Source organism: Sturnus vulgaris, chromosome 21 (assembly GCF_052056855.1).
Source record: "Sturnus vulgaris isolate bStuVul1 chromosome 21, bStuVul1.hap1, whole genome shotgun sequence".
NCBI classification, from domain to species: domain Eukaryota; kingdom Metazoa; phylum Chordata; class Aves; order Passeriformes; family Sturnidae; genus Sturnus; species Sturnus vulgaris.
The window spans coordinates 4,725,520-4,748,665 of NC_142263.1; the positions used below are offsets into that span (position 1 = coordinate 4,725,520).

The 23,146-nt window shown below is 60.4% G+C and overlaps 2 protein-coding genes and 1 long non-coding RNA gene across 4 annotated transcripts; 1 reads left to right on the top strand and 2 right to left on the bottom strand.

The window, feature by feature from the left end:
- Window positions 1–2,701: 2,701 nt before the first annotated feature.
- Window positions 2,702–5,140, bottom strand: OVCA2 (OVCA2 serine hydrolase domain containing). The gene has a single exon (XM_088177127.1). It carries the CDS (start codon window positions 5,007–5,009, stop codon window positions 4,323–4,325), a length of 687 nt encoding a protein of 228 aa, XP_088033253.1. The 5' UTR covers window positions 5,010–5,140; the 3' UTR covers window positions 2,702–4,322.
- Window positions 5,141–5,273: 133 nt separating this feature from the next.
- Window positions 5,274–23,146, bottom strand: DPH1 (diphthamide biosynthesis 1). Of its 2 annotated transcripts, XM_088177126.1 has the most exons (12): window positions 23,097–23,146; window positions 22,211–22,357; window positions 19,868–19,931; window positions 12,325–12,446; window positions 10,469–10,623; window positions 9,745–9,866; window positions 8,480–8,548; window positions 7,614–7,770; window positions 6,606–6,706; window positions 6,287–6,365; window positions 5,849–5,980; window positions 5,274–5,497 (listed from the first exon to the last, which is right to left on the bottom strand). In XM_088177126.1, the coding sequence occupies exons 1-12, from the start codon at window positions 23,143–23,145 to the stop codon at window positions 5,423–5,425; spliced, it is 1,272 nt and encodes a 423-aa protein (XP_088033252.1). In that variant the 5' UTR covers window position 23,146; the 3' UTR covers window positions 5,274–5,422. The 2 variants fall into 2 exon arrangements, with proteins under 2 accessions (XP_088033252.1, XP_088033251.1); XM_088177125.1 differs by lacking the exon at window positions 23,097–23,146 and having other exon boundaries at window positions 22,211–22,939.
- On the top strand, window positions 7,767–9,484 carry LOC148221497 (uncharacterized). The gene is made up of 2 exons (XR_015807942.1): window positions 7,767–8,287; window positions 9,118–9,484. It is a non-coding gene; the product is annotated as an uncharacterized LOC148221497 (long non-coding RNA).

The window sequence follows — 23,146 nt, forward strand, 5'->3', positions numbered from 1 at the left end:
GAGTCCCTGAACAAGAACCTTCGGTCCTGGGATCCCGCAGGACAGGGGTCCTGTGGGTGTCCGACCTAGACCGAGTAGGGGTCACAGAGGGTCCCCTGCCCACACTCTCCAAAGCAGCCCCATTAGGATCCCTCACCCATCCATAGGGTCATGCACCTGGCAGCTCTGCCCTCACCCACCAGCTCCCCAGGGGTCAGCAGGGCCACAGTGGGACACAGGAGCCACGGGTAGGGGAGGATCAGAGGTAGCAGGTCCCCACTGTGCCCTGTCATGTCTCTACCTTGTTCTCTTTGACTCTTGCTTTTCCCATTGCTGCTTTTGGTGAAGGGTCAAGCACCTCACACCTCCAGGATGGGAGTTTTCAGGTAAAACCACAGCTGTGTCCAGCACATCCATGCTGCAAAGTTGTCACTGCCACAAAACCCACCCTCCACATCCTGGGAAACATTTCCTTGTTTGCACCCCATCGCCAGCATCGCAGTGAGGTCCAGGCCATGGTGACATCATTGTCCCTTCCAGGGTACCCCTGGGTGAGGGGACATGCCCCATGGGAAGCACTGTGGCCCCTTGGACCCCACACTCCAGCCTGGGAACGTTTCAGCTGCACTGTTGTTTTGAACGCCAAGTCTCTCCCGCTGACACCCTGGAATCAGTTTTTCTTCCAGAGTCCTTAAAAATATCCTGGATTCCTGACACTGGGACTTGTCTTCCAACGGCGCTTCCAAGCCACTGGGCCTGGGGCCAGCCGTCAGCGCCGGGGGACAGAGCTCGTCCAGCTCCTGTGCTCCTCCTCAGCGTGGAGATCGCGGCGGTGCTGGGAAGGAATGTGGTGGCAAGGAGGATCACAGCCCCTGCCACGGCCTCTTCCATGGTGGAATGGTGCTCAGCGGGGCACAGGCACGGCACAAACACTGCCCTACCTCGGCAATGCACCCAGTGGCTGCAGAGCGTGTCCCTGTGCACGGCCAGGAGGGTGGGAAGGGTCTTCCTGGGACTTCCAAGCCATGACCCTACAGAGTCCGGTGGCTGAGGACCGGGGTGGAGCCCCCCACTGCCTGCAGCGAAGGTCCCAAGGGACTCTCCCAGACGGGATTTCCCTGTGCATCCCTGGGAGAGCACGTGGCCCCAGAAAACTTCTAGACAAAACCTGTCACCCGCTCCTGGCTTTGCCAAGTGGCATCTTGGCACTGTAGGAATTTAAGGTGGGCCCTGGGGGGCTGAGCCAGCACAGCTGGTGGGGGCTGCAGGGAGAGGTGCTGCTGTTGCCCCCCCAAAGACCGGGCAGGTGCCCACTGGCCCCACACGCTGTTGCTGCCATCTGACAGCTCTTGGCGAAACGGCCTTTTGTGATTCAGCCGTGTTTATCCCAGCCTGCAGCCCGGCCCAGCGTGGGTTTCCATGGAAAACTTCCATCCAAAACAAGGAGAGAGAAGGAGCTACAGCAGGAGTGACTCAGCCACAACTGGAAGCTTCTGCGAGTGAAGCAGGGAAGGGGGGGCTGTTCCCAAAGGTTTGGTTCTGCTCCAGCAGCGGGGCCCAGGGATGGTCCCGGCTGTCCCGTGCCCGTGCCACGGCCATTTCACAGGCAGGAGCTTGGCAGGTTTGGGGGAAGCCTCGCCGTAAAACCACCTGAAAAACATGTCACCCTCCCCACGTGTGTGCCCCCTCCCCACCTCTGGCAGGTCCTGGTGGCAGGGACAGAGGAGGAAGAGCGTGAGATGAGTAAGGCTCAAACCCTGATGCCAGGCTTGGCGGGGCATCGCTTTTTCCAGCGCTGTCCACAGGAACCCCTACCCGTGCCTGGCGTGGCCCAAGTGGGTGGCTGGCAGGGTGGGCAGTGGCAGTGACCTCGAGGTGGCAGTGGCACAGGGGGAAGGGGTGCGGGAAGCTGGGGAGATGTGAGAAAACAGCCGGGAGCTTGCAGGGAACAGGCAGCACTGGCAGCATCTCTGCTCATGTCGGGCTCTTCCTGCCCTCCCTAGGACACTGGGAGAGGGCTGGGGGCTCTGCTCACCCAGGGAAGGGGCAGCAAAACTCTGCCTGGCCGAGCTCTGGGCTCCATGCTCACAGCGGGCTCCTCATAAGCAGGGCCACAGCCAGGGTCCTTCCTGTCCCTGAGGTCACACAGGTGGCTCCAATGGCTGCATTGGGGTATGGAAGGGCACATCTGGGCACAGGGGTGACATCCTCCCTGCCAAAACACCCAGGCTCCCAGTGCTGCTGGTAACACTGGTGATTGTCCCCAGGGCCCTCTTGTCCCAGGCAAGTGGCACAGCTCCCACCCAGATCCTGGGCTCACTCCATCACCCCCCTGTTCAGCAACAGCAACCAGCCCACGCTGTTCTGGGGGAAAAACCAACTCTCCTGGGCCACACTGCGTGATGGAAAAGGGAACTCCCCAGCATGAAGCTGAGGGAGGGGTGGGAGGACGTCAGCCAGTCTTGTCTCCAGGCTCACCTGGAGCAGCGAAGGAGTGTGGCTGCATCCCAAGAACAAACCTGGATCTGCGAGAGAGGCAGGGGCCAGCCCGAGGGCATGTCGCCAGGGAACAGGAGGGAGAGGGCAGGATTCCCATGGCAAACCCTCCATCCGCTGTGGACACGCCGTGACAGCCGCGGGAGCCGCTTCCCTCCTCCCACCAGCCCGCGACCAAGCAGGACCTCCCTCCGCTGCTCACACTGGCACCTCCTGCGGACAAAGGTCGCGTTTATCTGTTTTTATTAATTCATTTAAACCAGTACAGCAGATACCCGTCAGGAACCACCTTTATGCAGACCCCGGGAAAGGAGCAGGTACTGCAGCACCCCAATTCAGGTCACCCATCCCTCCCGACCCACTCGAGGGAGCTGCCTGCAGAGCTGGGATCGTGCTGCTCACTCACCGCACCCTGGGCTTCTTCCCCTTCCTTCCCTCTTCCCGGGAGCTGCCGGGGCTGCGGGGCTGCGGGGCCGCAGTGCGGGCGGGCGGCCATGGCTGCGGTGCCTCCCCCGCGCCGGGCAAGCGGGAGCTCGGCGATCAAGCGGCTGCCGGGGGCTGGCGAGCGCGGCCGCTGCTGTCCCTGCCCGGCGGCGCAGGGACAAAAGCTCGGCTGCGTTGTCACAGCCGCTCGCCGTGCTCGGCCACAGCTGCAGCCGGGCGTGCAGCCCCCCAAAAAAACCAGCCCCTGGTGTCCCCGATGTGGTCACCAAGGGGGGCAGACACCCCACGCCTTCGCAGCAGATGTGACACAGCCCACGTGAAGTGGCACAGACGGCCAGCACTGCCCGAGCCCCCCCCAGCCCCGCGGGGCAACAGCAGAACAGGGCTGGGCTGCAGGGAAACAGCCACATCCTCCTGCCACCATCACCATCTGCAAACCAGGGGGAAAAACGTGAGGGGCTGAGAACTGCTCACTCCTCCCGTTTAACCTGCTGGTTAACTCCTGCTGGTTTAACCCATGGCAGCTCCCAGGCCTGCTCCCAGCCGAGGGGAGGGGAAGGGCTTCAGCAGCACAGTGTCCTCCACCCCTCACAGAGCTGCCCCGCTGCTCAAGCAGGGGGAGAAATCACATTTTTCACCCAATTTCCCTCTTTTACCAACTCTACACCCCCAAGAAAAGCCGTGGTTAGAGAAGCTCTGCTAGCACTCCTCTCCTGAGACTGGTGCCCAGTGCTGAGCTGGGCAGAACACCTGCAACTGTTAGAGCAATAAAGATTTTCGTGTGCTTCTGGATAATACAGAGCCACAAACAACGACAAGTTTTTCTTGTTCATGGAGGCACTTTGTGGAGGGAAGATTCAATATATGCTGAGCCAGCAGCCATTTCATTTCTGAAACAAACACCAGCCCTGGCACTACCAAGGATGAGAGGGTTTCCAGGCCCAGAGCAGCTGGAAGCTTGGCTTAATAGATATCAAAAACCACGAGTCTTTGGGGTGTAAAACTGCAGCTCTGTGCTTTGCACACACTTCCTGTGGCTGAGCTGACGGACTCTCACTATGAGCAGGTGTTTGAGTCTGTAAAAGCACCTTGCACACAGAGCAGTGTCACCCTCCTGCCCTCAATCTCCTCATTATCACACCCCCACACTCACATGTTACATCATATACATAATATATAACTTTATATACATTTATATGTATATACTTTATCCTAATGTATACAAACAAATCTGAAAAAAGGGAGATAAAGAATCATTCAGCCTGGCCTGGGTGAACACTGGAGAGCAGAATGTGCAGTGAGCTGTTCTCTGGTCCCTCTGGAGGCATGGCAACAGTGATGTTTCACAGAACGGGAGGCTGCATGGGGCTCACCAGAGCCTTTTTTTATTACAGACCCCGTTCTCAAACCTCCTCAGCCCCTGGGCGCTCGGCCTGGCCCTGCCCGGGGCAGAAGCGTTCCAAGAATTCCAGGTAGGCTTTCTTCTGCGCCGGGGCCGCGGGGATGAAGTGCCCGCCGGGGTGCGTGAGGACAACGGGCTCCACGAAGCACTGGGCCAGCTCCCTGCTGAGGGGCGCTGCGATGACCGCGTCGGTGTCGCCCACGACGTGCAGCGTGGGCAGGGCGATGGGATCCCGGTAGAAGTGTCCGTGTGCCGGGGCGCGGCTGGCGAACGCGGCCACCAGCACGGCGAAGGCCACCGGGAAGCGCGGGTCGCCGCGGGCCCGCAGGGCGCACACCATGGCGGCCAGCGCCGCGCCCTGGCTGAAGCCCAGTAGCCCGTCGAAGGGCCCGTGCTCCGCCAGCGCCGCCGCAACGGTCGAGAGAGACTCCTCCAGCCCCGCCGGTGCCGCAGCCGCCTCGCCCGCCTCGAACGTGCCGGGCCCGGAGAACCACCAGCCGCGGGGGGGATCGTCCCCGTCGGGGTCGTCCTCAGCGCCGGCGGGCAAGCGGTGCGGCGCGTCGATGGCCACCAGCTCGGCGCGGCCGCGCAGGGCCTTGCGGAGCGCGCCGGTGCGCTGGCGGAGGCGGCGGGCGCTCTGCCGGTAACCGTGCAGCGCCAGCAGCCGCAGCGGCCGCGTCTCCGCCATGGCCGCGCCCCGGCAGCGCCACTTCCGCCTTCCCGCCGAAACGCCGCGCGCTGATTGGCCGGGGAGAAGAGAGCGAGCGGCGCGCCTTCGCGGAGGTGACGCGCGCCCCCTGGCGGTGGGAGGTCGCCATGGGAGGGGGTGAGGACGGGGCAGCCCCGATGGGACGGGACGGGAGCCCCCGCGCGATGGCGGCGGCGGCAGCACGGCCTGGCCTTGCGAGGGGCAACGCCCGGCGCACAGCCGGGGTCGGTCCTTGCGGGCAGTGGTGTCGCCGAGTTACGGGGTAAGACTCCATCCATTCCAGCGATGGTAGAGGGGGGGGTCCCGGTGGTGCTTACCCCGCGGGGAGGGATCAGCGGTGCCCCCGCCGCTGCCCACGCCAGGTCCCAGAGCGCGGCAGCTGCGGGTGACACTCAGGAGGCTGCGGGGTCCCCGGAGCTTGGCTGCTCCTCACCCTCGGGCGGGGCGGGGGGCGCGGGTGGCTTCCCCTGCAGGGAGAGGGAGAGTCAGGGATGTCCCAGCCCCAGCCGGAGCTGCGATGAGCCAGCCCGTGCCCAGCCCGCAGCACCCTGTGGGGCACTGCGGCTGAACCCCTCCTTTCCCCGGGAGCCGCGGTGCTCGGCAGGCGCTCAGCCCGACCAGGGCTGGGGGGACCCGCGTGTCCCTCCCCCGGGCCGGGCTGGCACTGTCCCCGTTACTGTTCGATGGCAGCGACACCACGGGGTGGCGCTTTGGGTACGCGGCACCGGGCACCGAGCGGCACCGGGCGCTCAGCCCGTGCCGGGGCTCTCACCGGCCCGAGGGATGGAGCGGGGACTCGGTGACCCCTCGCTGCCCACCTGTGCCGGCCGCCCGCGGCGCGGGGGCTGTGTGCCACCGTGGTTCACTGTCCACGGCCCCAGGGACTGGCTGGCGTAGAAGTCCATGGGATAAGGCTGCTGCCACTCGATGTCCTGGAGAGCCACTGCAGCCTGCAAGAGAGGACATGGGATGAGTCCCTGAGTGGTGCCCACAGAGGGGGTGCTGGTGGTGCTGGGAGAGGTCCCAGCATCCAGCTTGGTGTGCCGGAGAGGGAATTGCCGGGGCAAAGCTCGAGGCACTGGGAATCCCACTGGTTTCACAAAAGATTGGATATCCCAGCAGCATGCCTGGACTGTGCACAGAGCACAGATAGAGAGAGGAGGGGACACTGTCTGGGTGCAGGGACATCCCCAAGCCTGCTCTCGTGCATCACCCTAAGCCAGAATTGTCCCCCCAAAATGGAGATGGGTGCTCACCTCATAGGGTGTCAGCAGTGGCTTGCTGAAGGCTTCTCCCCAGTCAATGGAGAGCCGAGGACAGGCTACCTGCACCCACCTGGAAGGGAAATGTCACAGTGGGGATGTGCATTTTGGGAAGAATAAGCCACAGTGACGCTCCTCAGCAGAACACCACAGGGTCCCTCCTGTGCCAGTGCCACCCTGGTAAGGACAGCCACGTCCCTTCCCTGCACAGTGACAGCTGGACAGATGTTTCAGGGACAGCTTCAAGTGAGAACTGAATGGGCAATTCAGGAATGGGGCACCCGGGGGCTGGAGGGGGGTCAGCAGCACTCACACATCCACCTCTGGGAAGAGCTTTAACTTGCTGGGGAAGATCTCAGACAGCAGCACCCGCACATAGGGCCGGCCCAGGGCACGGAGACGCAACTCCAGGTGCTGCGGGGGAAAAAGGCACCTGGCAGGGTTAGGGTCCCTCAGCAAGCCCCCCCAGGCCCTGCTCACAGCCCCTTCCTGGCCATCAGACTCTGTGTGGGTCCCAGCTGTGCCCCACAGCCGTGTTCCCTTGGCAGGCATAGGCCAGACTGCGGCCATGGCTCCGGCTTGCGCCCAGCTCTCCCCAGCACGTGCCTCAGCCTAATGAAGTAATTACTGCTCAATGACAACAATCTGTTCTCGTTAGCGGCTGCCTGCCCTGGGACACCCGCCTATCATGGGCTGGCTGCAGCCAGAGCTTTCAGGAGGAGGAGAGGGGCCAGAGATGTCCTTGTCCTCCAGAGCCAGCACTAATCACCCCCTGCCCAGCCAGCCCCAGCCATGCCCGTGTCCCGCCTGCAGTGGAAGAGCAGCTGCTGGGACCTTGCTGCCCTGCTCTGCCCACCGGTCCCTGCACTATCTCACCTGTGGCTACCCCAGAATTTCTGTGTGTGGGCAGGGCCACCATGCTTAGAGGGCAGAACTCTGCTGTCCTGCTCCCCTCACCCAGCTGGGGTGCAGAAAGCGCCAGCACGGCAGCTGAGCAGGGATGCTGAACCTGATCGGAAGTTCATCCAATTAAAACAAACCCAGCCAATTAATTGCCGAGCTGTCTGGGCGGGGGGGTTTCTCCAAGACCGGCCAGCTCTCCCCAGGAACGAGTTTAATGAGCCCTTGTCCAGCCTCCCTCATCTGCTGTTAATTTCCCACATAGACTGGGGCCAGTGGCCACTGATGGGTTGCCAGTGGTGCCACATCCACCCTTACCCTGGCAGTGAGGACAGTGACAGTGCCATTGCTCACCAGTCCTTCCCCCCACCCAAAAGCAGTGCCTGGTGCCCAGTGAGGATGCTGGGGAGGGGGCTGGTACCTTTAGGATGCTGGGGGAGCCCTGACGTCCCAGTGTGCCCAGGATGAGTCCCCAGCAGCGGGCATTGGTGGCAGTGTGGATGGCGTCCTGCCGGGCGCGGTGCATGCGCTCGTGGCTGTAGTGCTCCTGTGAGAACACTTTGCTGTAGGGATCGTACCTGCAAAGCACAGCCAGGCTCACATGTGCTCCATCACCTGCCCTCCTCCCAGTGATGCCCATCCCTAATTAGCACTAATTGCATCCCGCAGCATCTGTCCTCCTGGCTGATGTAGGACCCAGCCGACTCATTAGGGGACAAGGACAGGGATAGGGACAAGTGTCCCACCACAACACCCCAAAACCCAGCACAGCCTCGGCTGTGTTCAGCTTCACATTCAGCTCCCCCCCATCCTGGCTCATCAATTATGAAGAATTCTTTGATTTGTTGCTTTGTTTGACGAGGAGAATTTTAATCAAATCCCACTCGGGTTTCGGCAGCTTCACCAGCGCCATAAACCTGACGTGCGCCTCCCGTTCGTAACAAACGACCTACTAGGAAATTCAGATTCCGCCAAATGGGCCCAGCCTTTCACTCCTGATATTTCATCTGCTTTCAGCGGCCTCATCATCGCGCTTTATGGCCTCTGCCTGCAGCAGCCGGGCTTTAATGGCTGCACCTCCACGAGCTTCCACAGGTACTTGTCAAAATGTTTATATTCAGACAGAGTAAATGGCTGGTGTTCATCTCCCCCAGAGCACCTCCTCACCCACCCCGTGGCCTCTCACCTGCCCGTGGCTGCTGCTAGCAGCTGCCTGCCCAGCCCATGGGGTGCACATGGGGACAGATGGGGTGCTCCCCACCATGGGATTGGAGTGGGTGCCTGTACCTGTATGCAGGTATCCCTGGGTTGGCAATCATGATGGACTCCAGGTGGAAGCGCCCATCGCCCAAATACCTGCAGAGAGGGGAGGAGAGCTATGGCACTGGGAAACAACAGCCCCTCATCCACGTGTCCACTGGTTTCCTAAACTGCAGCACGGTGGAGGTGCAAGGAATCCAAGCTCCTGTGCTGGGACCCAGGGGCAGCAGGCACAGCCAGGGCTCCCTGGCATGGCAGGGTTGGAGAGACAGCCATGCTCAGAGCAAGGAGGGGTGCTCACACCAGCACGGGGTGGCTGGGAGCTGCTCCATCTCAATGGCTGGTTCTAGACGTTGCTGCTTCCATTTCTAATCGGATTTCCAGTCAGCAATTACATTTCAAAGCCTTTCATTCAGCTGCCCTAATGGAGTGAGGGCTTGGAAAATGAATTCAGACGTAAAACTTGACTAGATTTTGCCCTTAATTGGAGAATGACATTTTGGGAGATCAAAGCTAATTTGTCTGCAGAAGTTAGCCCCAGAGACGGTGCAAAGAAGAAAATAATAACGCAGGGAGGACGCAGGTAAGGCCGAGTGCACCTGCGCGGATTGGTACTGCACTGCCACTCCTCTGCCAGCTGAAAGGACCCACTCTCACCAATGCAGTGCCAGCCTGGCTGCCCTTGCCTGCCCCTGATGTCCTTGGGAGAGATGGAAAGTGCCTCAGGATGAATCCAGAGCTCCCACTGACCCTGTGCCCAGCAGCCTGGAGCCCAGCTCCCTGCACGGCTGTGCTTGGAAAGGCACTGGTGCTCTTGGCTCACAGCAGCATGGGCAAGGAGCTCAGCAGAACCCAAACCCACCCCTGGGCTCCCCGGCTCCCCCCAAGGGTGGGGTCCTTGTATTTATTTATTCTGCAGCACACTGTATTCACAGTACATTAAGCATTTCCATTACCTAAAATAATTAGGTGATAGGAAGCGAAGTGCTCCCTCTAATTTGCTGTCCTTAAATAAAATTAATGTTGCTGTGATGTTGGGCCCCGGCCATTTGTCTTTTCCAATTATCCACCCGCCCTTCCATCTATTATCTATTCTGATATACGACTCAATTATTTCCTCTGTGCTACAAGCACACGCCACTTAAAGCAGCGTGAGGAGCTGAAGGGGGCCCATCCCATCCTGTGGATGCCCCTCACCCCCCAACAAAATTGCACAAAACTAGGCAGGGGGTGCAGGAAGGATGGCAAGCCTGGGCCAGGCAGGAGGGTGCTGAAGGACCCCGGGTACTTACACAATGGCATCCGTGTCCTGAGCAAGCCGGGGTGACGTGCAGCCCAGGATCTCTCCTGGGGACAGTGGCTTACACTGGGGCACACACACCTTGTACTGGGAGCGCAGCTCCTGTGACACTGCCTGTGGGAGACATGGGGTCAGCAGGGGCAGGCCATGGCACAAAGGGTGGCTGAGGACCTCTGGGGACACCCCAGCCCTGGCAGACCCAGCTGTTGTGACCCAGCCCGCTCGGGGTGGCACTAGGAACAACCCCCCGCGCAGCCGGGATGCTCAGCGAGGCTCAACCGTCGTATCAATTAAAAGACAAGAGAGAAGGCTTAACGCTTGGATAGCCCCGTGTTTTGATAGACACGGCTCAAGAGGCTCATTCATCTCCTCCCGTCCTGCCCAGCCGGCCGTTCAGGGGCAGACAGACAGACCCGCCAGAGCTTCCCTGGCCGCTGCCGGCACTGCATCAAAATGCCAAGTGCTCCACCGCCTGCCCTGACATTTCCAGAGCAGCTCCCGGGGGAGCTGGGGAGGGGTGCCGCCATGAAACATTGATCAGAGTTATTATAAAGTACTTGATCAACATTATGGCAGCAGCACGTTATTGCAGCAACTCGTCAGAGGGGAACCAGCTCCATGAGCACCCCGGGGCAGCTGCTCCTACTGCGGGACGGGGAAGGGCTGAGCCAGAGGAAAACTCAGGCTCAGACAAAAGCCAGGGATTTCCACCTCACCTGCACCGTGGAGACGAACTGGATGGTGCTGACCAGGGCCAGGGAGGTGCCCGGTGTGAAGTTGAAGCGAATAGTCTCAAGAAAATGGGAAGCATCGATCTTTATGTCCACAAACACATAGAGCATCTTCAGCCCCTGTGTGGAGTCGATGGGAACTGGTGACAGGAAGAGACAGGGTCTGAGTGTGGGGTACACCCAGGGTTCCAGCGAGCCCCAGGCTGTTGCTGCCTGCAGCTGGGGGATAAAGCATGTTGGTGGGGCTCCCTGTGCCCCAAACTGCCGTGGCATAGGCAGGGTGAGCTGTGCCACCCCTCTGCCTGTGCTGGCACACAGGGCAGGGGATGCAGATGGGAGCCACAGAGAGCACCCGCTTGTTTCTCTCCAGATAATGGCAGCCTGGGGAATCAATGAACACAAATCTAATTACCCCTGGTGCTAAGAAGCCTTTGTCACCACGATTAAGTGAATAATTAAAGTACACAGAGTCCACATCGATCCACAGCTCCTCGTTCACTTCCCATTTTGGTGCTCTTTGCCTGATCACAATTAAGTGCAAATTACTCCCTCCTGCGGGGCACGTGGGGCTGGGAGGGAACAGGAAACATCCATGTACCTCACCATTGGCCACCCTGGTGACAGGACCACTGTGGGCAGCTCAAAATGAGCCCAGCATCCTCACAGCAGCCCGTGGGCAACCCAGGGTGCTCTGTGACCCATCCAACTCTGCCCTGTGACCCACCCAACCCAGACCAGGCAAGGGTGACAAGGCCACCGGCAGCAGATGGTAGCTGGGCTGGTGACAGTCAGCCTGGCAGTGCCTGCCTGTCCCTGCAGGGAGCAGCTCCAGCTGATGTGAGTCCCATTCCCTGGAGCAGCCTGATAGATAAAGCCCCTTCCTCCCCTTCCTGCTGTTCATTCATGAGCAGCAGGCTACAAACCAGGAGTTTTATACTCTCTGTTCCAGGGTGCCCATAACCCTCCTTCCGTAACAAAGCACCTAGCACACATATTTATCACCACGAACCTCACACTGACATGGCTTTCAGGACAGAGTTCTCAACTGGGGAGTCAGTATTTCATACAGAGCCTGATGCAATTCTTCAAACCTGTTTATAGGGCCCCATAAACGTCCAGGAGGACTGCCAGGTGCTGGGAGCGTGGCAGCAGCAGGGATGCACACACCTCCTACCAGCTATGGCAATTCTGCAGATCCACCTTAAAACCCAGAGCGTCTTATTGTTATTTTTGGGCTGATTCCATCCTGGGTGGACTTCAAAGTTAGCAGCATCTGGGACAGCAGCGCAGTTTCCATAGCAACGGGATCCAGAGTACTGTCCGCCTGGGGAGCACACAGCCTCCTCCTCCTCCCTTCCCCGCCCAGCCTGCACTGTACCGGCAAAGCTGCCTTTCCTGGCCCCGGGGCGAGCGGGACCCCCAGGCCCTCACTCTCCTCTGCCATCATTCCCTTCCTCATCACTCCAGAGACGCCAGATGGGGGCAAGAGCAGCCTCATCCTCACTGGCAGCTCCTGGGCCAGCAGGGTCCTGCCAAGCCATGGCCTTGCTGCTCTGCTCTTGGGGACAAGGCTGGATCCGTGCACTGCTGCAGCAGCCGAGCAGGATGAGCACGCCCTGCTGCACCCAAAATCCTGCCTATGAGCAACCACCCAGCCAGCCTGGCCCCAGCCAAAGCCAGCAGAAAGCCCTTTGGGAAGGGATTAGCCTTTGGCACTAAGTCACCGAGCTGGCGTTGAGAGGGGCGTAGAGTTGCTTGGCGTGGCACGGTGGCAGCGGCATAGCCTCCACAGTGCCACACACGGCCACCCCAGCAGCACCCCGGGACTCAGTGTCACCTACTTAGGCAGCTGTGTCCATAGTGCACCAGGAAGTCGGCGCCCAGGGCCCGGGCCGTGTAGTCGTCCACGCAGCAGGCGCCGTAGGTCACGTCACCCATCACCACCGCCTCTGCATCCGTGAATCTGTGGGAAGGCACAGCACTGAGGGTCACGGCTGTGTCACCACAACCCAGGTTCTGCCCTCCAGCCCCCTGGCATGTCACTATGGGGGGACCCCGCGCTGCCACTGAGCCACACGCCGAAGAGGACAAGCACTGGCTACTCTCCGAGATGTCAACATGATTAAGCTGGAGAGCGGTAATCCGCCTCTTCAATTGGGTAAAGCTGTTTGCAATTCAGCGGATTATCCACTCATCAAACAATACGCTGCCAGATTCCTAATGCTCCAGCAGGGAGAGCAGCAGAGGGAGACCCGGCACAGCGTGGTGCCACTGCTTCCACCAGGCAGCCCTGGGGACTGGAGACACCAGGATGGGCAGAACAGCTGTCCTGGCTTCCCTTGTGGTGCAAGCCAAGCCACCATCACCCCATGCGTGGGCACTGTGTGAGCCAGTGAATCCAATCTGCACCTGGCTGTGTCACCTCTGGATGCCAGTTCGGCCAAGCTGGGTGACCTCTAGAAGAGCTGGTGTTTAAATGGCACTTGGTGAGGGGAAGCATCAAACCACCACTGGTGCTGTCCCCTACCCCCACTGCTCCAGTCCAAACCCACCCGGCACCTGCCAGCCTGTGGGTGAAGGGGCACACACCAGCACCGAGCAGCAAAGCCAGGGCTCTGGCATGATTCAGAATACCCACCACCTTTGTGGGTATTTATTGCACCATTTTGGGGGATTATTAGCTTGGCTGCCTTCCCAGGGAGCCGCCGCAGCAGGATGAGAGCAGGTATCGAGATGACAAAGCCCCGTGCCTGGAGGGGCTGCTTAAACCAGATGCTAATTCCTTATTTACTCGAGGCCTGCTGTAGCTCGGTGCCAGCGGGGTCCTCCTTGCTGCTGGCACAGGGCACCAGGGAGGGAGGGGGCCTTGGCACAGCGTCACCCCCTGCAGCACCCATGGCTGGCTGGGGGCCAGGGTCCTGCGCTCCCCCCAAGCGCCAGGCAGGGAGCATTACGTCGGCGGCAAGAATAGAAATGGTGGGCAGAGCTGGGCAGATGGCAGAAGGTGGAGAAATGGCGGAGCGTGCTGAATATTAACAGCTCTGGCCCATCCATCAGCGCCTGGGGAGGGGGACAGGGGAGCAGCAATGCTGGAGCATCCCCGAGGAGGGGGCACAGCCATCCTCACCTCCCCAGTCCAGCCTGGGCAGCTCCCACTCCACAAGGGCTGGGGATGCAGCTGGGGAGCATCACAAAATGGGCTGGATCTTGCCAGCACCCAAATCCCGCGATTCCTCATGGCCAGCGTGGCCTGGATGGGAGGATGGCTCCTCCACTGCCCACACGGCCACGCTGTGGGGCTGGGGGCTGCCAGCGAAGGTTCGAGAAGGCTCTTCTCACCCTTCCGAGCCCCCAGCCCCCTCCTCTAATGAGAGGTGATGAGATGAACATGAATCAGACTCCACACATCTCAGCAAAAGTGGAAAATTATTCAGCTCCTTAAGATTCAGGATGGGGAGGTCTGACTCAGAGCGGCAGCCAGCGCCGCTTAATTTTTTATAGATTAAAATGTATGCAAATTGGCCCAAACCCCAGAGAAAGTCCCTGGGGGTGAAGAGCAAGAAAGTGAAATAGCAACGGTGAAAGGAGGAGGGCAGAGGTGCCCGTGGCCCTGCCTGGTGTGTGGGGCTGCAGCTGGGCAGGGAGAGATGAGGCTGAGCCCTGTGCTGGCCATGGGCAAGATTCCTCCTCTGGCTGCAGGGTGTGGAGTCACAGGTGAGCAAAGAGGCCACGGGATGGTGCCTGGTCAGGAGGGAACCCAATGGTGGTGGCAAGGCCAGGAGCCTGGTGGTGCTGCAGGAAGGGCTCCAGGATGGCACAGACCAGGATCGCCCGCTCCGGCTGGGCTGGACAATCGAGCGGAGCCGTAATCATCTCCTGAGACAAATCAAAGGCAAGCACCAGAGCCTCCCCTTGATGTTTTAATCAGTTCGGTGTCGCCAGAGTCTTTCATCAAACTACAGAGGAAGGAAATGTCAATTAGCAGCCACCTGCCTCCAATGCAGGCTGGGGAGCTGCTCACCAACCAGCCCAGACCAGGACATGGGCAAGGGGCAGCCACGGCAGCGTCCTTGTCAGTGTTTTGTGTCCCTGGAAGTTGTCACAGCCACGCATGGGTCCCAGCAGCGTGCTGGCAGTGGTGACAGGGATGTCCCCACCCAGCGCTGAGACGCTCATTACAGCTGGGAGCTCATGAATATTGAACACGTGGGGAGGTTATTCATCTTTTACGTCCCGCAAACCCCGGCTCATTCTGAAAAACCGCCTGGCCTTAGCATTTTTCTCATCTCCCCCTAATTCGTTATCTGCTTCCTTAAACAGATGGCTCCCAAAACCCCATTTATAAAGTGCCATACTCAGCACTGGCAGGATGTGCTCCAGGGTGGGCCAGCTCCCAGCCCCGATCCCAGCTGGGACCCCCAGGCCCTCCCAGCCTTCCTCCCCAGTGCAGGATAGAGGCAGCAGCAATCCAGGGACAAGTTTTGGGGCTGAAAATGCTGGGTCAGAGACACGCACACGTGAGGGCTGCATGTCTCCAAGCATGGGGTAGCCAGTCCCTGTCACCTGAGCACAGGGACTTGGCTGGAGCAGCCCTGATTTATCCCAGCCCCTCGAAAAATGAATGAGAGCATTTGCTGCTGGCAGGAGCGCAAGGTCCCTTGGCAGTGTGTGAATGATACAGTGCTGGTCCTCAAGCCATGAGGCAGAGCTGCTCTGCCTAGCAGGGACAAGTCCTCAGCCCCTGTGTGGGCCCTTGGTGGGGAGGGGATTGAGGACACTGGGCTGAGAGTGGCCAGTCCTGGCACCCTTTTGCTATGGGAGGACAGAGGCAGTACTGGGATGCCACGGTGCCTGCATGTTGTGCTGGAACAGGGACACGGTGCAGACTGCCCCTTGCCTCACAGCCACCTGCCTCACCTGCATGTGGCCCTTCAAATAATCACCCCACAAACTCTGTCCCCACTGCCTGCCCTGTGCCCGAGCCCAGCGTGTCCCAGGACACCCATGGATGCTGCTGTCCTGGGCTGTGGGGGCTGAGCCCAGTCCAGGCCAAGAACAGTGCACTTAATTAGCAGAGAAGCCCATCACCAAGCCCTATTACCAGACTCCCAACTTCATTAGCACAGGAAGGCTGCACATAATTAAAATAATGAGTTTGCAATTTTATTGCAATTGGTGCTGGAAGTGCCCGGCTGCAGCTGGGCAATGATGGGGCCCCACACAGCTTCTGCAAGTGGGGCACGATGGGGAGAAGTGGGTGTCCCCACAGCCCCCCAGGAGGAACCATCTCCAGCTGTGTCCCCTCCCCTGAGGGGACTTCCCACTCTGTCCTCACCATAGGTGGAAGGACAAACACCACCACTCAAGGAGCATGTCCCAGGGCACCCCAGCTTTGCTGGTCCTGTAGCAGCAAATAAAACCCAAAATAAGGCAACCCAAAGGCCAGTGCAGGCTGGTTGTAAAGCCACCATGATCATCCTGTGTCTGGATGGTGCCTGTCCCCTCTTCACAACAGCCAGGTCTGTGGGATACAAGGAGGTGACATGGGGCACCTGGTGATGGGCACCACACCTGTGCTGGCACATCCCAGCCCTGGGAGGTGACAAACCTATAGACCCCACACACTCCCCCTGGCCCAATCCCCCGAGGCAGCCACCACCCGAGCAGAAGGTTTTGAACATCTCCAATGAAGTGAGAACTTCATTCCTCCTAATGATGCTGTTGTGTGGTTAATGACAGTGATTAAATTCCTCTGCACAGCGTGCACCCGATGCCAGAGCCTCCAGGTTGTGCTTAAAAGGACAAGGAGAGAAGGGAAGGCAGCACTGGCCAGCAGAGCCATGGCACTGTGCTGAGACCAGATCCTGATCTGTGTTAGTGTCCCAGAGTGGCTTTTTGGGACCTCTTGGTGACGCTGCCAGCCTTCATTACAGTGCCACATTGCTCAGTGCCACATGGCAGACCTACCTGGCCAAGGGATCTGGTGCCTGCTGGCACTGGGAACCTGCTGGGCACACCAGCCACTGGCACTGGGGGCTGTGGGGCACACCGGCCATCAGGGCCCTTTTTGTCGTGGCCATAGTGGAGCACTTCAAGCTCTGCCACAGCTGTTGGGCTGTGCACACAGATGTTTAACTCTTTATTGCTCAAGCAGGACCCAGCCATCACTCCAAAAAGTCCCCATATGCTCCTGAGTCACAAGATGAGACTCGGACGGTCTATGCACTTCCAGCACCACCTGCCATGGATCTTCAAAAGCCATTGGGAGCTGGGAGGTGTTGAAAGTGGTGCCAGGGCAGCCTGTGTGGGCATTAGGACACCCCGGGCCCCCCTGCCATTGCCTATCCCTGCTACCATCCTCAGCTGATTAGCAGGAGCTTCTCACCCCAGCGTGGCACAGGAAGACAGAGGGATTAGCAGCTGCGAAGCCTGACAGCCGACTTTATTAACACGGAATCAAAAGCCCAGCTGAGAGCCCAGCTGATCCGTCTGCTCCAGCCCCTGCAGAGAGGGGAGCAGGGGTCCGCTGCTGGCTGCACAGCCCCCAGCTGCAAGCTGCTGGCACAGGGGGACACGACTGCCACCTCCCCGGCACGACAGCGGGTGGGCTGGGGGGCTGCCCCTCCCTGAGCTGTGGTCCGAGCTCCCCCCACGCGGCTCTCCACGCTGCCGCCCCCCAGCACGAGCTCCCCTCTGCCGAATTACATCAGCCGTGACAAATGGAGCCAATTTGGAAGGTGCCGCGGGAGCGTCGTGATGCGGCGCCAGCAGCGCGCAGACCCCGGCCCCGCCGCCCCCCCCCCCCCCCCCGCAGCCGGGCCGCTCGCCCCGGCACAGCTTTGACAATGACAAACCTATTAACGGTAATTAACTGGCCTCACACCGGTCAATGCTCCGAGTGTGCTCTCGATTTCAAAGGCTCCAGGCTAAGAACCCCACCGGCCTTTCCGGCGGCGGCAGCGGCTGTGATGCTTTGGCTACATCTTCATCCCCGCAGCCCCTCGGGGCTCGGCAAGCGCCAGTGCAGTGCTGGGAAGCTCAGACAGGCCCCACCTGGCCGCCCCCTCCCCTCCTTGCTCCAAGGAGCTCCCCGGGGGCCTGCTCACTCCCACATGGCAGTGAGGGACGTGGTGACACTGCCATCCCACTGCACGGGGACAGACAGACGCACAGCGAGCAAGCTGCCTGTGATGCGGAGGAGTGAGCCACATCCCCGCTCTTGGCTCTCCTCAGCACCACCAGGCCATGGCACAAATATTCTATTAAAAGGCAGCTCCAGCAGAAGGGATAAATATTCCGTCTGAGTGGCAGCTGACATGGCTCCAGTTCACAAGGGTGGGCACTGTCACCCCAGGGGCACCAGCCCCGGGCATGGCTCTGCAGCAGCAGCAGAGAATGCAGGGGAGGGGGAACTCACTCCCCAAACTCCCCAGGAAGGACAGGGCAGGAGGCTGTGGGGATGGGCTGGGGAAAGGGGCTGCTCAGAGCGATGCCCCCCTTGGGCACTCAGGTATTCCTGTCACGCTCAGCCCTCACATTCTCTCTGTCAACAGGAGGAAAGGGACACCAGCCCAGGGCTAATGGTAGCCCAAGCCCCTGTCCCCAGCTTGGCCACAGCAGCCAGAGCACACAGCTGCAGCGATTCCTGTCACGTCAGAGGCTCATCCGGCCCCAGCACTGGGTGAGGAGGGCCAGCAGGAGCGGGCGGCCGAGCTGCGATTCCACATTAATGCTGGCGATGAATATTAATAGCAGGAAGAGGCAGGAACTAACGAGGCCACCTGCAGATTCACACCTCACCTCCAGCACTGTAACCGAGTCCCCAGTGTCCCCCCGAGAGAGCAGACCCAGGGCTGGGTTCACTCCTGCCCACAGCCACAATCCTCTGTCTGGCAGTGCTGCTACCCAGCACACTCACATCCTCAGCCAGGGTCACGGATGGCACCCAGTGCTCCCAGTAAGAGGGTGGCAATGGGGTGTCTCTGGGTGCTGCATGGTGGCAGTGAGGGAAAGATACGGCTCTCCTACTCAGCCTTGAAGCCATCCCACATCCAAACACCATCCCCTCTCTTGGCTGGGCACCTCTACTCATGCAGCACTCACCTCCCACCAGCACCCCTCACCAGCCCTGTGGAGCACCCCCAGCAAAGAGGGCGAGTCCAGCAAGGATACCAGCACCCCAGAATCCACCAACACCCTGGCATTCAGCACCCTGGAATCCACCATCCACCGGGAAGTGGAGCTTAAGGTTTCATTCAGATAAAAGAGCCCCTTAATCCACTGCCTTTGAAGTCGGAGACATGAAAGCGGCTGGGTGCCAAAGCCGGAGAGGAGGCAGCTCCACTTAAAGGGACAAACCCACGCAGAGCTGCCCACACTCGCACCCACCCCCTGCCCCCCGTGGCCGTCCCCTGCCCACGCCCACCTTCCCAACGAGTGTGGGGCTGCTGTGATTCCCCGGGGGAGATGATGGCAGAGCGGGGACAAAGCCCGCGGGCACGGCTGCCTTCCCACCCAGCACAGCAACAGCGGGGAGGTGAGGCTGCTGGCCTCGGCAAGGCAGCTGCTAATGAGTGCCACGACCCCGATGGCAGACGAGGCACCAAATGCTATTAGCACTAATTCATTGTGCTAAAACAGAGAGGGGCTGCGAAGAGGGCTGTGGTGGGTGGGGAGGAAGGCAGACGCGCTCGGCAGGAAAGAGATCAGGCCAATTTCTGCAAGGTGCCTGCATCCACTGTCACTGCACAGCCCAGCTCCTCTCCAGTGCCTCAGCCTCGCCTCTCAGGCAGCACAAAAAAATCAAGAGAGGAGCCATGGCGAAAGGGTCACCCAGCAGGAGTGACCCTTTCCGTGGCCTCAAGCCTCCCCAGCCGCAGCAAGGCTGCCCCTGCGCATCTCCGTGCTGGGCAGCAAGGCTGCAGAGGCAGGACGAGGCCATGGGGGAGGAGGATGGGTCTGTGCCGCAGCGATGGCCCTGCTGCTGGCTGTCCCCTGGCTGCGCTGCCGTGGCGAGCGCGGGCACCGGGCTGGCGGCAGCCGGTTGTTAACACGGCTGCTCCCCGGCTCCAGCACCCCCACGGGGGCCCCGGCATGCTGAGCCTGTCAGCAGCTCCCGGCACAGCAGAGAGGGGAGGAGAAGGCAAGCAGCGAGAGCGGGGCTGGCACTGTGCTGGTCCCTGTCCTCAGGTCCCCGTGAATTGCCGCAGGGCTGCCCAGCTGTGCCCAGCCAGGTTGCAGCCCCACGAAGGCAGCCACAGCACCTCCTCATCCATAGCCCTGGGCCTCGCCCTGCCCAGTGGCCAACTCATCCCCAGCAATAGCCCCTATGCCCTTGCCGGCCCCAGAGTCCCACAGGGAATCAAGGAAAAGCCGTGGTCTTACCGCTCAATGATGTCAGCGATGGTGCAGGCAAACATGAGGAGCCCTTCTGGCATCTGCAGGGCCACTAGGAAGAGAAACAGCCACGGGGTTAGGAGGGGCTGGAAAGGACATCCTGAAGTGGGGACAAGCTCAAGGTGCAGCCACAAACCACCCTCCCCAAACCAGCCAGGTGTTGGCCAAAAATCTGGGTGGCTCTGGCAGCTGGGGTGCAGACTGTCCTGCTTGGGCTGTATCCACTCTCCCTGTGCTCACACCTCATCCCTCTCTGAACCTGCTGACACTGCTGGTCTCTCCTGCTTCCCACAGTAATGACTTCCAGATTTTAATTATATGCTGCACAGCAAAAAGTACTTTCTTCTGTTTATTTTAAACCTGCTCCTAATAATGTAAACTCGTGCCCCTGGTTCTTACTGGTACAAGAAAGTGAATAATCATCCCCTGTTCAGCCTCTCCACATCATTCACAATTCTACATCCCTATCATATCCCCCTTCATTCACCTCTTTTCCAGCTAAAGGACCTAAATCTATTTAATCTCTCCTTATACAGAAGCTGCTCCAAACCTTTGATCATTTTCACCGCCCTGCTCCACACCCCCCATCCCAGCTTCTCTCTGCATTTCAGGAGGGTGGCCAGCAACAGCCGCAGCATTGTGCCTTGCAGGAATTTATTCAACAACAAATTATGTTTCCTCATCTGCTCCCTCCTCACAGCTCAGAACAATCCCTCTTCCTCCAAAGGCCAGCAGACTGCCCAGTGCCTGGGGTCCAGCCAGGAGCCCCCCACGGGGTGGTGGGGAGGAGCAGGGACCATGATGGAAGAGGTGAATGGAGGAGGCCCCATTAATCCTGTTGTTCTTTCACCTCCCAATCCCACTAAGATATCGCAGCTTCCATGCTATCTATCCAAACACTCTCTCCAGATTCCCCTCCAACAAAATCCCCGTGCTGCCAGGCCCAGCCCGCTGGCCAGTGTGGAGCTGTGTAAAGGCCTGGCTCAAATTTGTTTGATCCTACCCTGTTCCAACCCGCAGGGCCCAAGGAAATCTACACGTGCTCTGCCAGCCCCTGCCTGACCTGGCAGAGACGAGGGGACGAGGGTTCCATGCCCCAGCATCCCCCAGCCCATTTGAGACCATTCTGGCCCATCTGGGGCTGCTCTCCACCCCAGATCTGCAAACAGGGGGTTGGCAGGAGGCAGCTGGGTTCCTCTCCGCCATCACAGCACAATGGGGAACAGGGGTGCTCCCCGACCCCCTCCCCAAACCCCACAGCAGGCAGGGCACAGGCAGGGCTGGCTGCAGCCCTGTGGGAGGCTGCGTTCCCCCAGCAACGAGCCCCTGGCTGGTCTCTGCACACGCGGATTTTTAAATCCCAGCACGGCTGGCTGGCTGATGGGCTCCGCTCCCAGCTCGGAAGCCTAAATCCCAGCCGCATATTTACATTTAATTAGGAGGTGCCAAGCAGCAAAACACAGCAAGGAAAGCCAGAGCAGCATGGCAGGGCAGCCTTGCTGTGTCCTGATGGGACACGTCCAGCCCCGACTGCCACACCACAGCCGGAATGGGCCGGACAGCCCCGCACCCTCCGGCCCTTCAGCATCGCAGCCGGGAGCAGCTCAGCTTCCAGAACATCCCCCGTGACGCCTGCCAGCCCTGCCAGCTCGGTGGCAGCAGGCAGAGACATTCCCAGGTGGATACAGAGCATTTCAAATCTGGTTCTGCCACACAGCCCCATGAGCAGCCCCTGTCTGCACGTGAAGTCAGGGTGGGAACACTGGTGACAACCGGGGATGGAGGGGGAGGCTCCATGCCCTGCTCCCCAGAGTTGATCACATATTGCTCAGTGGGATGCACAGGCTGTGCAGGGAAAGCCCTGGCACCACTCCTGAAGCCTCCACACTCATTCCCAGCTCCTCTGGGGCTACACAACTCTCTGAGGAAGGTTCAGACCAGACAGCAGCACAGCTCAGCTCCCTGCCAACCCCTCCCGGTGCCCAGTGTTGTGGGGCTCCCCCTTCCCGGCCCCAGCAGCGTGTCAGGAAAGTGCAGGGAGAGAGGAGAGGCAAGAGGAGCACAGCAGGGACCTGGCCAGCATCCCAGACACATCTCCAGGCTGACAGGTCCGCGCAGCTCAACCTGTGCTGTCCAATGTGATTATAATCCAGAGATACAGATCTATTAACCCCCCTCGAGAGGAGAAGAGCTCGCCAAGACAGAGCCTAAACACACCGGGGGCACAGCAGCAGCTCGGCCCCACCCCTCACCTGCCTCCCACCGGGGGCTCAGCAGCACAAACCAGCCCCAAAATCGCTCATCCCCCAGGTCAGCCCCAAAACCGCTCACCCTTCCTGGCCTGAGCCTGCCGGATGCGCCAGATGGTCTTGGGGATCTCGAAGTTGTAGTTGGGGGGCAGGGCCTCCGCCGCCTCCCGCAGCTCCGGGTTCCCGAGGATCTCCTCGGGGATCTGCTGGGCCACGTGCCGCGCTCGGGCTATGGGACAAACGGGGGGACCCGAAGGAGCCGTCAGAGCGCAGCGCACCCCGCTCGCCATGGGCCAGCAGCAGCCTTGCTGTCCTCATGCCAGTCAAGCGGGAAGAAGGGTCGCTGTGCTCAAACTCCTTGGGACAAGCAGGGAAAAAAGGGGTGGCGTCCTGCCCTTCGCCTGGGGACAGATTGCTAGCGCTTTTTGGGGGAACAAGAAGGCTTTTTTTAGCCCAGAAAGCACCGCAGTATGTGAAACTCTGTGAGTGCATCTGGCTGTCCCCACACCGAGGGGACAGCAAGCACAACCCCTCAGCGCTCATCGGCCATCACCCGGGCGACACCCTAACGCATCCCTGTTTCCCCAACAAGGGGATCCCGTTATCCCACCGGGAAAAAGCCACCCAGCGCCGGGTGATCCATCCCCGGGAGCCTCATCCTGAAAACGCCCCCCCGACAGCAGCCGCCCCCCTACATCTCGGCGATGGCAGAGTGCAGCGGGGGAGTGACAGCAGGGGGATTATTCACTATTTCCAGCCCAACACCGGCACTCACGAGCCACCAAACCCTCCCCGCACGGCCCACGGGACAACCGACAAAGGGCCAGCTGGGCCGGGACGGCGGCGGGGGTGGCCGGGACGGTGGCGGAGCCACCTCCCGCCACCGGCCCGGCCTCCCCCGTTGAGGCAACCAACACAGCGCGCGGTAGCAGCACCGGGAGCCCCGCGCGGAGCCGGTCCCAGCCCACCTTTGGCGGGCACCGGGGCCGCGCTCCCGACCCGCACGGGGGCCGCCATG

Coding starts and splice junctions, on each gene's coding strand:
- OVCA2 (XM_088177127.1), bottom strand. CDS start 5,009: ATGGCGGAGACGCGGCCGCTGCGGCTGCTGGCGCTGCACGGTTACCGG.
- DPH1 (XM_088177125.1), bottom strand. CDS start 22,418: ATGGCGAGCGGGGTGCGCTGCGCTCTGACGGCTCCTTCGGGTCCCCCC. Junction 12,447..19,867: donor ATCGCTGACATCATTGAGCG/GTAAGACCACGG, acceptor GCCTTCCCACAG/ATTCACGGATGCAGAGGCGG. Junction 6,707..7,613: donor GCTCCCCCAGCATCCTAAAG/GTACCAGCCCCC, acceptor TTTCCCCCGCAG/CACCTGGAGTTGCGTCTCCG.